The sequence below is a fragment of the Phaseolus vulgaris genome, chromosome 8 (assembly GCF_051622355.1).
Source record: "Phaseolus vulgaris cultivar YP4 chromosome 8, ASM5162235v1, whole genome shotgun sequence".
NCBI classification, from domain to species: domain Eukaryota; kingdom Viridiplantae; phylum Streptophyta; class Magnoliopsida; order Fabales; family Fabaceae; genus Phaseolus; species Phaseolus vulgaris.
In genome coordinates, this window is record NC_143505.1 from 48,978,728 (window position 1) to 48,991,851 (window position 13,124).

A 13,124-nucleotide genomic window follows, 5' to 3' on the forward strand; every position below is an offset into this window, starting at 1 on the left:
GACAGTGTCAAGTAAGGTTTTTAGAAGGCATGAATGCAGGGCAGTGTCAAGTAAGCACAAAATTCACTCAACTTAGGGACTGGTAGTATGTGGTTAGCTTAGTAGGAATATGTGGTTGGGGTGGGCATGATGTGGGCAGAAAGTGAATTAGATTAATTGAAACAGCTTCGTACAACTAGATTAATTGAAAATAGAACACGATAGGGTAACCTCATCATAAAAACTACACGCAAATTACCTATTACCCCAACTCTGTGTTCTGCACAGATATGTATTAGGTCTTTCATGCTGTTGACAACCTCTAAAATCTGTCAAGCATTGTAGCAAGTAATATAAGGGTTGAGAAAATACATAACATAACAAATCAAAGGTTTTCTCTATAGTACTCAAAACTGTACATACATTTTGAGCTAGAACTTAATACCATACTTGCAAATATCTCACATATCTTTTAGAAAAACCCAAGTCATTAAGCGATTGCAACTCCAAAATCTTTGGAAGCTGGCGCCATGCTGTCAATACCCTGATGCAAAATAAACATTACATTAAGCTTTGAAGCTTGAGTCTAGTGTCATTATAATTGTTTGTTACCTAGATGTGACATAGACTGTTCTAAGCAGCGAATACTTTTTAACGAAGCATTGTTATAAAATGCTCAAAAAGAGAGTGTGGTTGACAAAAGGGAATGAGAATCTGAATTTGTAATCTATATTTAAAAAATTACCATGGGATGGTCTTAATTTTGAATAACATCATTTAAAAAATATGAATGTGTGACTTTGCATTTCTGTATGTATAAAAAATGTTATTTCTGTGAAGCAGGGCACCAGAATGCAACCAAACATGCCCACGGGGTAAAATCTCATACTACAATAAGATCTTTTTGTTTCCAATTTTAGGTTAATGATTTCCAACAATACTTTGTTCCTGTTGCCCCTAGTTATATATATTTGGATAGTCGTTCAATAAACCCAATAAATATGAAGAAACATAGTTTGCACCATATCCTTTTTGTAGAGCTATTTTTATCCATCTATATACCAAAATCACAGTATGCAGCATGAGTGTAGGGCAGTGTCCAATGATCACAAATTCACTCAACTTAGAGGATTGTTGTATGTGGTGACCCTAGTAGGAATATGTGGTGACCACATTAGACTTCCTGCACAGTTCCTTTGCAAACTTATTTTGGAAATGTGAAGTGCGTGTTGTGTTGGGTGGGCATGATGTTGGCGGAAAATGCGTTAGATCAGATTTTAGAGTCCATGAGTGTAGGGCAGTGTCCAATGATCACAAATTCACTCAACTTAGGGCATTGTTGTATGTGGTGACCCTAGTAGGAATATGTGGTGACAACATTATACTTCCTGCACAGTCCCTGTGTAAACTTATTATGGAAATGTGAAGAGCGTGTTGGTGTTGGTTGGGTTGGGCATGATGTGGGCAGAAAATGTGTTATATCAGGTTTTAAGAGTCCATGAGTGTAGGGCAGTGTCCAGTGATCACAAATTCACTCAACTTAGAGGATTGTAGTATGTGGTGACCCAAGTAGAAACATTTGGTGACCCACATTAGACTTCTTGTACACACCCAGTGCAAACTTCTTATGGAAATGTGAAGTGCGTGTTGGTTGGGGTGGGCATGATGTGGGAAGAAAGTGTATTATATAAGGTCTTTAGAGGGCATGAGTGCAAGGCAGTACCAAGTGAGCAATAATTCACTCAACTTAGAGGATTGCAGTATGTCGTGACCCAAGTAGGAACATCTGGTGACCCACATTAGACTTGTACAGACCCAGTGCAAACTTATTATGGAAATGTGAAGTGCATGTTGGTTGGGGTGGGTATGAATAAGGAAGAAAGTGAGTTAGATCAGGTTTTGAGAGTCCATGAGTGTAGGGCAATGTCCAATGATCACAAATTCACTCAACTTAGAGGATTGCAATATGTGGTGACCCAAGTAGTAACATCTGGTGACCCATATTAGACTTCTTGTACAGACTCAGTGCAAACTTATTATGGAAATGTGAAGTGTGTGTTGGTTGGGGTGGGCATGATGTGGGCAGAAAGTGAGTTAGATCAGTTCTTTAGAGGGCATGACTGCAAGGTAGTGTCAAGTGAGCAATAATTCACTCAACTTAGAGGATTGCAGTATGTGGTGACCCATGTAGGAACATCTGGTGACCTACATTACACTTCTTGCACAAACCCAGGGAAACTTTTCTTGGAAATGTCAAGTGAGTGTTCGTCTTGGTTGGGGAAAGGCATGAGTTGGGGACAAACTGAATTAAATTATGTGTTCTTGCACACACACATTTTCAGAATACGCTGTCTCTTAATTTGTTTATTTTCTTTTGGATGAATTGGTTGATATATTTTCTTTTGGACAATTTTGTAAAGGCTTATCCTGGTTGGATAGGGAAGTATGACAGTGAAAAGTTTGATCATGAAGGAAGCAAAATGAAGGTTTGATTTATTATATTACTAGGTTGATAACTGATAGTTAATTATGAAATTGTGTAATTATATTCAATTTAAACATTTCCCTTGCACGTTTATTTTGTAGATTCGAGTAAGACACAAAGTGCAACTTGAACATATTGTTAACATCAATAGAAATTTAACTTCATTGCAGCGGCAAAGAATAGAGGCAACCCCCTTTAAGTGGATGCTCCACTTAGAACAAGAATTGGACATATCAAGTCCCTTTCTTCGTGAATTGATTAGTAGGTGGAGTGTTTTAGGATCAGACAACATTTAGTACCTTTTAAGGTTGTTGATGTGTGTTTCGCGTTGGGGTTGCGAGTTTCGGGTGAAGAATTATGTTTGCAGGATGATGGTGGTGGGTTGGTGAATAAGGTCTTTGGAGGAGAGGACATAAAGATGAATATTCTTTTGGAAAAATTGGGGAAAAAAGTTTATAGGAAGAAAAAATGTTGATGAATTCTGCCGATTGTACATACTTCTTTTATTATATGTTTTCTTTTTGCCTAGGACTTCTAGAAATTTTTCTTCATTTCCTTTTAAGGTTTTAGATAATTTAGATGCATTGGATGGATACAATTGGGGCGGTGCAATGTATGACTTAATAGTTTCCAGTTTAACACGGTCATCCGAGGTATATAACAACCAAACGAATAGCCGTGAAATTTATTTGGCTGGTTGCGTTCCTTTTCTTCAGGTTAGTGGTAATTATGAAAAATAATTATGTACTATAACTTTATTACATTTATTTAGTTTTAAATTACTAACATTAATTTTTTGGGAGCAGCTTTGGGTTGTTCATCATGTTTGCCTTAGCATCCCTATAGAAACCCATACAATATCTTTTCCGAGGTTTTTGCAGTGGCCGTGTGTAAAGATTCGATCAAGCAGTTTAAATGAATCGTTCTTTGTTGCTGAGGTATCCAATTGGGTGTTTAAGACCTTCACTAACATTCGTGTATTTTTATATGTTGATCATAACAAAGAAGTTGTTATTGTAGATTGTATGGGATTGGGCAGTGACTGAAGTCGAGGAAGGACTGAACATTGTTAAAGAAGCTGTCAAAATTGGAAAGGAACATCATGAATATACTGGCTATTCTCCAATTGAGTGGGAGAAAGTTTGTAATGAGCATAATATGTGCGAATTTGTACTGCTTCAGAACAACAAGAGGATACGTGATGTTGAGGACCAATTACGAGTGGTGAAAGAACTATTGCACAAACAAAACCATTCATCATGTTCCACACCTGTACCTAAGGACAACATGAGGTCACGTCCTCGAAGGTCACCTCCTTCAGACTCAGGTGGTCGAAGCCCACATCCTATTAACATGTTTAAGATGTATACAACGTTGTGTTCGTTGGTCGGGATTGCTAGAAACCGATAAGTTAATATATTGAAGAATCACTAATTTTTTATTTTTTGTATGCTGACAAATTTATCTTTTTGTTTTAGTGTTGTTGTTAACATTAAAAGCAACATATTGACCGGTTTGGACCTACAATTTTTATCTCCGGAAGCCAGAGTTCACAACATGGTATAATTAGAAGTGATAGTTGTGTGTTGTATTATGTAATTGTTTGAAAACTTAATTCGTTGGAATTTGTTTTTAGGTGATGTTCTTTGCAACGGGGTTGTTCATGGTTGATCAACTTCAAAAGAATGGAAGGGTCCAACATTTTTCCTTTAACCCTTTTTTTGCTGTGAGTATTGTAGAATTTAAGTTTTTGTTTTGATATGTATAGTTTTTGTTAATAGCACTACATTTTTTGTTGCATAAAGGATTGTTTTATTGAAGAAATGAAAACAACTTCAGAAAAGAAAGAGTAGGACACGAAGGATTACTGTTCGTTTGCAAAAGATTTGATTCCATTTGAATCACTATCATATTGCGATTTTGTAAGTTTGTATTATATAATTTTCTATAATGGTTTAGGGGCATAATTTTTTATGTGTTTAATTAAGTTATATTATTGACTTTTAGGTATTCATCCCAATGGTGCACAATGACTATTAGTGGGTCTACGCGTTTAATTTTCATAGTAGGGAATTGCATTCTTGGACCCCCTCGGTCATAGAAGGGGACAACGCAACAAAATTGATAAAGCCATGGTAAAGAGTAAAAGATGTTTAGTAAAGAATGAAGGTATGAATTTGGTATTTGATTTCTGATTTCTTGTATTGTAAGGTGCAGGCTGTGCAAGTTGACCATGTGTACAAAATTCTTGACAAGTTCGGTGGAGTGAATAGTCCCCCCCTTCAGAGTAGTCAAACAAAAACTTTCTATACAGCCAAATGAGTTAGTATTGAAATGAAAACTTTTGTTATTTTTATGCATATTCATATGTAATTATTTTTATGTGCTTTCCTTTATGTAGTTATGATTGTGGAGTTTTTGGTTTTGAAATATATTGAGGTGTGGAATGGTATGGTTGACTACGAGGGGACGACGATGCCTGAATACAACAACGTACATATTTGTTCCCTTCACTATTAGAGTACAAGTTATAAGTTTTATTCTGCACTAAAAATTGTTTTTCAAAATTAATTTCAGGACGAGCTTCAAGCATTCTGTCAGGAAATGGTTTGTAATTGGGTCCTTGATGCACGTAATGCTGAACGAGAAAATGTGTTGAGAGAGTTCAACTTTCGTGGAACTTCACAATGATGGTGGTTGGGTGTGCGTTGGATGTGAAGTTGCATGTTCTGCAATTGTGTAGTTATTCATTACATGTTTTAGTGTATCCTAGGAGCATTCATAACTATAGAACATAATGGATTACATACACTTCCATTGAGTTAAACAATGTGCGGACTTTTTAATGCTGAGAATTAAAGACGAATATTGTTGTACTATATGATGCAACAAACCTTCTAATTATACTTAATATTAGTTTCCATCGTTTGTAATTATGATGACAAGTTTTCCACAAATGATTTTATTCATATTCAAACCCAAAGGATCCATTAGGAGGTTTCACATATTGTGGAAGGTTAATTTAACAGTCGTTCGTGGTTAAGTATGACTTCGTTCTTAGTTCGTTGGACTCAGTAAAAAAAAAGTTATAAATATTTACATTTGCCCATTTTGCTACACTAAAATAAGTTTAAAGTTAACAATATTAAGTTAAAGTTCAAAATTTGGCAACTTTTTTACCAAGTCTTTGGGTAAAACATATACAACTACGATCCAAGCGAGGAAGACAAAATTTAATGATACTATGCCTAAGCAACATTCCATTCAAAACTTGTACTCAATGTTTCTCAAAAATTGATCATACAATTTTAAAATGGAAAACTGAAGAAAATTGCAGTCAAATGTTACGGAATAAGTGGTGATCCATGAAGGAAAATGTGATCAGCTGTAACAAAGTTTATGCACACATACTACACTTTCCTAGGTTGTTAACCCACATAGAAATGTGCATTCTCTGGGAAGGGCGGTGCATGACCATGATGTTCGTGTCAAGTAAGTGAGGAGGGGGCCACCTATAGTCAATAAATTTAGAAATTTAACACTCATTCAATTCAAGAGTGTTCTGAATTCAACAATTTGGAGGAGTAAACATACATTAAAGCATAAATAGAAGTAAATCATGTAATAAATAAACACAAGTACAAAGTGTAATAAAGAAGCATAAGTGCACAACATGTTCATACATCGCAAGAATAAATTATTATATATGATTGACGCCATAATAATATTATTATACATGTAAAATAAGAAAGATAGGTACAAAACGAAAATAACATATGTAATAAATTATAGAATGAAAAAATAAAATGAAAGCACAAAGCACAGAAGCTGAATATGTGATTAATTAGTCTACATTTATATGCTTTTACTTCACATCTTTCATTCTGAATTATGTTGCAGAAAGAGTTAGAGAAACAAAAATAGAAAAAAGTGGAAGACAATAAATTTTGAAATTTAACCCTGATTCAATTGAAGAGTGTTATGAATTCAACAATTTTTGAGGAGTAAACATACATCAAAGCATAGGTAAAAGTAAATCATCTAATAAATAACCACAAGTTCAAAATGTCATAAACAAGAAGAAGTACATAGGCTATTAAGCAAGATGAAATTAATGTTGTCAAGGAAATTCATCCAACATTGGTGTTGTAGGTGTCATCTTAATCGTCATGAATTTCTTCATGACTTTCTTCCGATTGTGCAGCGAAAACAGTTTTGTCACCAGGCCATTTAACCAAATGCTCAAATTCTTCAGCGTTGGGCCAAACAATTTGCTTTCAGCCGAGTGATGTAAAACATATGAGTGGAACGACCCATTCAAGCTGACCATTGCTATGTGGTTTGTTGCTTGTTCCATTTGAATATGTTTCATGTGAGACTCTAAATTTTTCATGTAATCAACCATATTCATTTCAGGCACAGTGGGTGAATGCAATTGGTTTATTGGGGGTACGACTGCTTCGTCCTCACCTTCTTCACTTTGTTGTCCTTGCGATTGTTGTTGGTCCTTATTTGAGCAGTTCCTCTGTATAAATTTTTTGTCCATTGGAGGTCTGATTCTGGTGGAAATGTTTATTTGTATACCATTTGCTGCACATAACGAAGTAATAAGAGATGGAAACCCAAGCCTTTTTTATAATGAGGATTAGTCCCACCTTGTTGAAGAACAAAGTGATGAATAGAGTTAGATATCAGGGTTTCCACGTCCACCTCATACTGTTTCAGTAAACAGAGCACAATATAACACTTTCCCATACTCAAGTATGAATTGTGCTTGTTTGGGATTACATTAGACAATAAGAACCATGTCCGTATCTGGGTCAAAGTTATCATACTCGACCAAATAATTCTGAGTGCCTTTCCATTGTTGTTAGTCTCATAGGTCTGGCCAAGAATGCATAATAGCTCTAATGTTTCCCTGTTACTGAACGAAGTAAAGTTAGTTCTCTGTTTCAGCATACCATATGTACACAACCCATCTTCATCCAGTTGAAGGGGATTTCCCAAAAACTAATTGATGGTATTCCTATCGTATGGAATCCACATGCCTCTTACTTTGGATCTGAGCTCCGTCTCACCCTTTTTCACAGGCCACGCATTGGCATAAAATTCAAGAACAACATGTGGATCGTATTTGTCAACTGGCATAGCTAGTTGTCCCCATTTCCTCCGTGTTAGTTCTTCATCAAAATCAGAGTATTCTCCTTCCTCTAGTTTAACTTGTCTTTCTGGAATAATCGTCCAATGCTTTATGGCTTCATATTGTTCCTTGCGGAACTCGTCCCTAAACAATTTATGTCTGGAGGGTTCGACCATTGGTTGCTTTCCTTGAGCGTGTGATGTGGACGCCTTTTGTGTACGCTTTACTGTCTTTGGAGCCATCTGTGACAAGTTCCTTCATCAAACAGTGCATATTTTCCAAAATAGACAACATTAGAAAGCCATAAGCAATATATGAAACAGTTACTGTGCATTTAAATTTGGCACATATAATAAAAGGCATCCATATGTATGTCACATATAAAAGCCATCCATAACAATGGGTGCATATTTTCCTAAATAAACAACATTTGAAACACATAAGAAATATAACAAACACTTAGTGTGCATTAAATTTGAAACGTATAAAACCCATCCATATGTATGTTGAATCATAATTTTGTGTAGAATTGAGGACATCAACATAGTTATGTTCATGCACACATGGATGTATAAATTACCTCGTCCTAGTGTAGGGATAATAGTCTGGAAGAGGGTAGAATGTAGTTGAGGGGGAATGATCCTTGTGGAAGAATGTCCTTGGGTGAACGGTGATTGCTTGGAGCACAGTCGGCATAGAGAATATCCCCAAATTCTTTGGTGGACCCTAATTTTACCTTCCCACTCTATGCATGTGGGAGAATCTAGTGGAGAAGGAAACCAATTCTTGAGTCTAAAACGAAAATTATTGATTGAGAGAGAGAAGGAAGCATAACCTGATTCAGAAATATTGGCTTAGTCCAATATTTTTAGTGTAACCTAAAAAACACCTCCTTCACCACTGCATATTTTGGATCAATGAAATATTTGTAGTGCAATCTAAAGTGGACCTGTTCCAGCACTTGACCTTTTTGGCATAATCCAAAATTTTTGGTGCAAGCTAAACTGGACCCATTGACCACTGGCCCATTTTCGCTCAATCCAAATATTTTCGTGCAAGCTAAAATAGACTCCTTCAGCACTGCCCTATTTTCGCTCAATACAAATATTTCCGTGCAAGCTAAAATGGACCCCTTCAGCACTACCCCGCTTTCGCTCAATCCAAATTATTTTTATGCAAGCTAAAATGCACCCCTTCAGCACTGTCCCGTTTTCGCTCAATCCATTTTTTTGTAGTAGAACCTAAAGTGGACCCCTTGAGCAGTTTACGATTTTGACCCAATCCAATTTTTTAGTAGAAGCTAAAGTGCAACCATTGAGGGAAAATGCATGACTACTAAGACTACTCACATAATTGATCGATTTAGAATAAATTTTCCACATTTTGAGGATAACCATGTACATTGTAATCTTACAAAATATTTTGAATACGGTAAAAAAAACTTTCATACAAACATATACAACCAGTCATTGCATGTGGGTGGTTGAACATGTACCACAATTGTTCAAGATTACATAACAAAATTGTACATGTGTCATTCATAAACTCATCCTTAATACATTGTTCACATCCGTCAAAATTTACTAAGTGTGTTGATTTTTACCTGCAACGGAATAACAAACATGACTTCAAAACATCTTCATGTATAACAAATTTACTGAATAACACATTCGAATAAGTTATAGTACAAATAACCGAATGACCTGAGGTGCACTTCAGTGGTGTCAAATATTCAAATTACTATGTAATGATGTTAATAGCGAAACAAATCTAATAGAAGGACTGCTTGAGACGTGAGAATGGATACAATAACATTAGTTTTTTGTACATATTATTCAGAGATATACATCATATGCAAAAGTTCAGTTCTTCAACAATAATCATATTTTGTACGTACCCCCTGATCTGAATTACGTATCTCATTCACTTTTACCCATGACCCTAGAACACATAACTTTTGAATTCGCATCCTCGTCTGTGGCCTATAACAAGTACAAGTAACTTCAATTTAAAAAATTTTGTGCATAGTTATATGGATAACAACTATTTTAAGAAATGTAAATTAAGTCGAAGGTCAAATATTTTATGCATTTTACTAACCGTAGTGCAATCAATGGGAATTTGGCATGCGATAGAATATTTTTTCCGTTTTTCGCCCTTTTCAGAGCATGATTTCTTTTGTGTTGAGCATGGTCTTCCCTTTCATTTGACAATGATGGGGCTACACACTTCATTCACCGGGTTATTCAAAGTTGTAGGAGTAGGTGACATTGGTTGTTCATTAACATCACACACACGTGGCTGACAATATTTTTCTTTGTTCTCCAATTATGGTGTGTTGGTTGAACATGTATGATGACAAAATCATCAAGATGCTTGTGCCAAAGTTCTGTTGTATCAGTTGTCCCATTAGCACTTTCAGTTATATCATAGAATTTCTTGCACAACCCATCATATCGTTGAAATTGTGGATCTTTGTCCTTGCTCCCATATGAAGCTCTTATATATGTGTGCTTGCGGCGGACATTTTTACTCCACCTGGTCAAAATATACTTAGTCGACACTTCTGCCACTCTTTCTTGTGCAAGGACAACCAAGCAATGTCGACACAAGATCCCCCTAAATTCAAATAATAAACATGTGCAACAAACATGAAGGTTTTAGCGGTCAAATAACACTACCCAATTTGAGTGGTTTGTTCGGCCATCCCGGAATGACTCTTCGATAACATTGAATCGACAGGTATGTCCATCAACAAAAAAATTATTAACAACACAATTCATCTTCCCCTTGAATTCAGCTTGAACTTCGTTGAATTTTGCATGGGTGTATTCTGCTTGAAACTGTCTTTCAATGGCGAATTGTGAGTTACAAGGAATAACTTTGTTGAGAGAAGCAAAGTCCATTTCACACTCCAATTCTACCTTATGTTGCAGTGCATTATCATATTGGTGCAAAAATTGTTCGGGACATGTCATAGAATTAATATACCAATCGAAAAATGCATTCACGCTCTCACTTCGTTGTGTTGTGGACATGCCTGCCCAAAAAAACCCTTTAAGCTAACAAGAAACCCACCGTGCCCCTTCTTCAAATAACGTGTCCAACCAATCATTGTTGCATAACTCATATTCACTTATGAAATTACCCCACAAGGACATAAAAACATCAACAATTGCCGACTCATACACTACATTTTTTAAATAACGTTTCATATCTTTATATTGTGTATATCCTTAAAGCTTTTATGGTATTTTCTTCATTATATGCCATAAGCACCACGTGTGTCGCGGTTTGGGAAAGACAACTTCAATAGCATTTTTCATTGCCCTACATTGATCTGTGACAATGCCTTGGGGTGGTCTGTGTGACATACAATGAAGCCAACATTAAAATAACCTCACGAATGCATCAGTGTCTTCTGAAGAAAGCAGTCCACATCCTAACAAAATGCATTTCCCGTGATGATTAACACCGAGAAATGGTGCAAATGGCATATCATACTTATTCATCAAATATGTTGTATCAAAGCACAAAACATCTCCAAAACTATTGCATGTTGCACGACTTCTTGCATCTGCCCAAAATACATGACGTATGCGATTATAATCATCTAAATCAATGTCAAAGTAAAATTGGGGGTTAAGTTCCCTCATGATAAAAATGATTTAAGAGTGCTTTGTCATCTCCTTCCTTCCCAAACGCTCTTCTACTTTTGGCAACATAATTACGGGTATCTCGTTCAACAAATTCCATATTGTCATACCCACTCGCTGCAAAAACAAAAGATCAAAAAGTCTTATTTATCCGAACTCCAGCGTCGTTATTTATATCAACCACTCTTTTTGCGTGTAAACTTATTCTTCTATTTCCCCTAAACAACCTAGACTTGGTTGGGCTCATGTCGTGTGAATGTTCTTCATTCATTGACATGATATACCACTCGTTGTCTTTGATGCCAACAATAATACGAGCTAGACATTGATGCTTCTAAGTTGGAAGGGTGTTAACTTCGATGGGAATGGATGACGTATATTTTCCTGCTCTTGCACAAACCAACATGAAGTATCTTAATTCTTTGTCTTTTCCTCTCTTCGAACTTTTTATTCTAATTCCAAAACCTTTTCTGATGGCATATTCTTTGCAGAAAATTTTTAACAGCATCTGCATTGTCAAATGACATGCCAACGGTAGGAACTATTTCACAAACATCATTAACATCATAACCTATGTTATCAATTTCCTGCGAAGGCTGATCGTCTTCAAACAAGAAAATGTCACCAAGAGAAATATTATCCATATCTATCCAAAGCTGCATTATATACAAATTTCATATCACAAATTAACACATGTTATTTGTTAACAAATATGTCCAAATTTTTATCAAAACTAGGGTTTTTTTTGTGACTTTGAAACTAAAATATGTAATAAGGTCCCATAATATTTGGTGCGAAAAATTACACATCTAAGAGGTTTAACATAGCTCATATGCAATCATACTCGATATTGTCATCACATTTTACAAATTATTTAAAAAGAAACACATTGTTCAAAATTATAGTTTTTGGAAATAGAATGACAAGTAAGGTTTTTTTTGTGTACAGGTGAAATGTCCAAATATTGCATGTGTTTGGCATAAAAAATAAAGGTTCATGCATGAACTTCAGTCAAACAATGAAAACTTGAATTAAAATGCCCTAACATTGTGTAGAACTCTAATAAATGCATGTTCAGAATCATAACAAATGCATGTGTATTAAATATGTGCAAAACTTGTGGGTTCTGCACTCATTGGAGTACATGGAATTTAGGAGGTGGATGGAGACTCAATATATTAAAAGTTGTGGGTGCCACCTTCAACAAACAACGCAGAAAAATAAATTTTTGACACTGCAAAAGGCCAAATGTTGGTGGTGGAAGATGAGAATGGAAGGTGGTGGGTGTTCTATGCAGTAAAGGCACGAAGATGGTGGTTAAGTTCCCTCATATGATAAAAATGATTTAAGAGAGCTTTGCCATCTTCTTCCTTCCCCAACGCTCTTCTACTTTTGGCAACATAATTACGGAGATCTTGTTCAACAAATTCCATATTGTCATACCCATTCGCTGCAGATACAAAAGATCGAAAAGTATTATTCATCTGAACTCCAGCGTCGTTATTTATATCAACTACTCTTTTTGCATGTAAACTTATTCTTTTATTTCCTCTAAACAACCTAGACTTGGTTGAGCTCATATCGTGTGAATGTTCTTCGTGCATCGACATGATATACTACTTATTGTCTTTGATGCCAACAGTAATATGAGATGGACATTCATGCTTCTGAGTTGGAAGGATGTTAACTTCGGTGGGAATGGATGACGTATATTTTCCTGCTCTTGCACAAACCAACATGAACTATCTTAATTCTTTATCTTTTCCTCTCTTTGAACTTCTTATTCTAATTCCAAAACCTTTTCTGATGGCATATTTTTTGTAGAAATTTTTAATAGAATCTGCACTGTCAAATGACATGCCAA

The 13,124-nt window shown here is 35.7% G+C and overlaps 1 protein-coding gene across 1 annotated transcript; it reads left to right on the forward strand.

Annotated features, from left to right (window-relative positions):
• Positions 1 to 1,684: 1,684 nt before the first annotated feature.
• On the forward strand, positions 1,685 to 5,155 carry LOC137825291 (uncharacterized). Its single transcript, XM_068630966.1, has 14 exons — positions 1,685 to 1,739; positions 2,000 to 2,106; positions 2,400 to 2,465; positions 2,566 to 2,571; positions 2,730 to 2,915; positions 3,028 to 3,180; positions 3,271 to 3,402; positions 3,485 to 3,828; positions 3,943 to 4,024; positions 4,101 to 4,190; positions 4,534 to 4,599; positions 4,682 to 4,751; positions 4,866 to 4,957; positions 5,042 to 5,155. Exons 1-14 carry the CDS (start codon positions 1,685 to 1,687, stop codon positions 5,153 to 5,155), a joined length of 1,563 nt encoding a protein of 520 aa, XP_068487067.1.
• The last annotated feature ends 7,969 nt before the right edge of the window (positions 5,156 to 13,124 follow it).

What these genes read in the sequence shown, in the direction of transcription:
- LOC137825291 (XM_068630966.1), top strand. Translation starts at nt 1,685, where the DNA reads ATGAGTGCAAGGCAGTACCAAGTGAGCAATAATTCACTCAACTTAGAG. An exon ending in CCTATTAACATGTTTAAGAT is followed by an intron (nt 3,829 to 3,942) that starts GTATACAACGTT and finishes TTTTTGTTTTAG; the next exon opens with TGTTGTTGTTAACATTAAAA. An exon ending in CGATGCCTGAATACAACAAC is followed by an intron (nt 4,958 to 5,041) that starts GTACATATTTGT and finishes AATTAATTTCAG; the next exon opens with GACGAGCTTCAAGCATTCTG.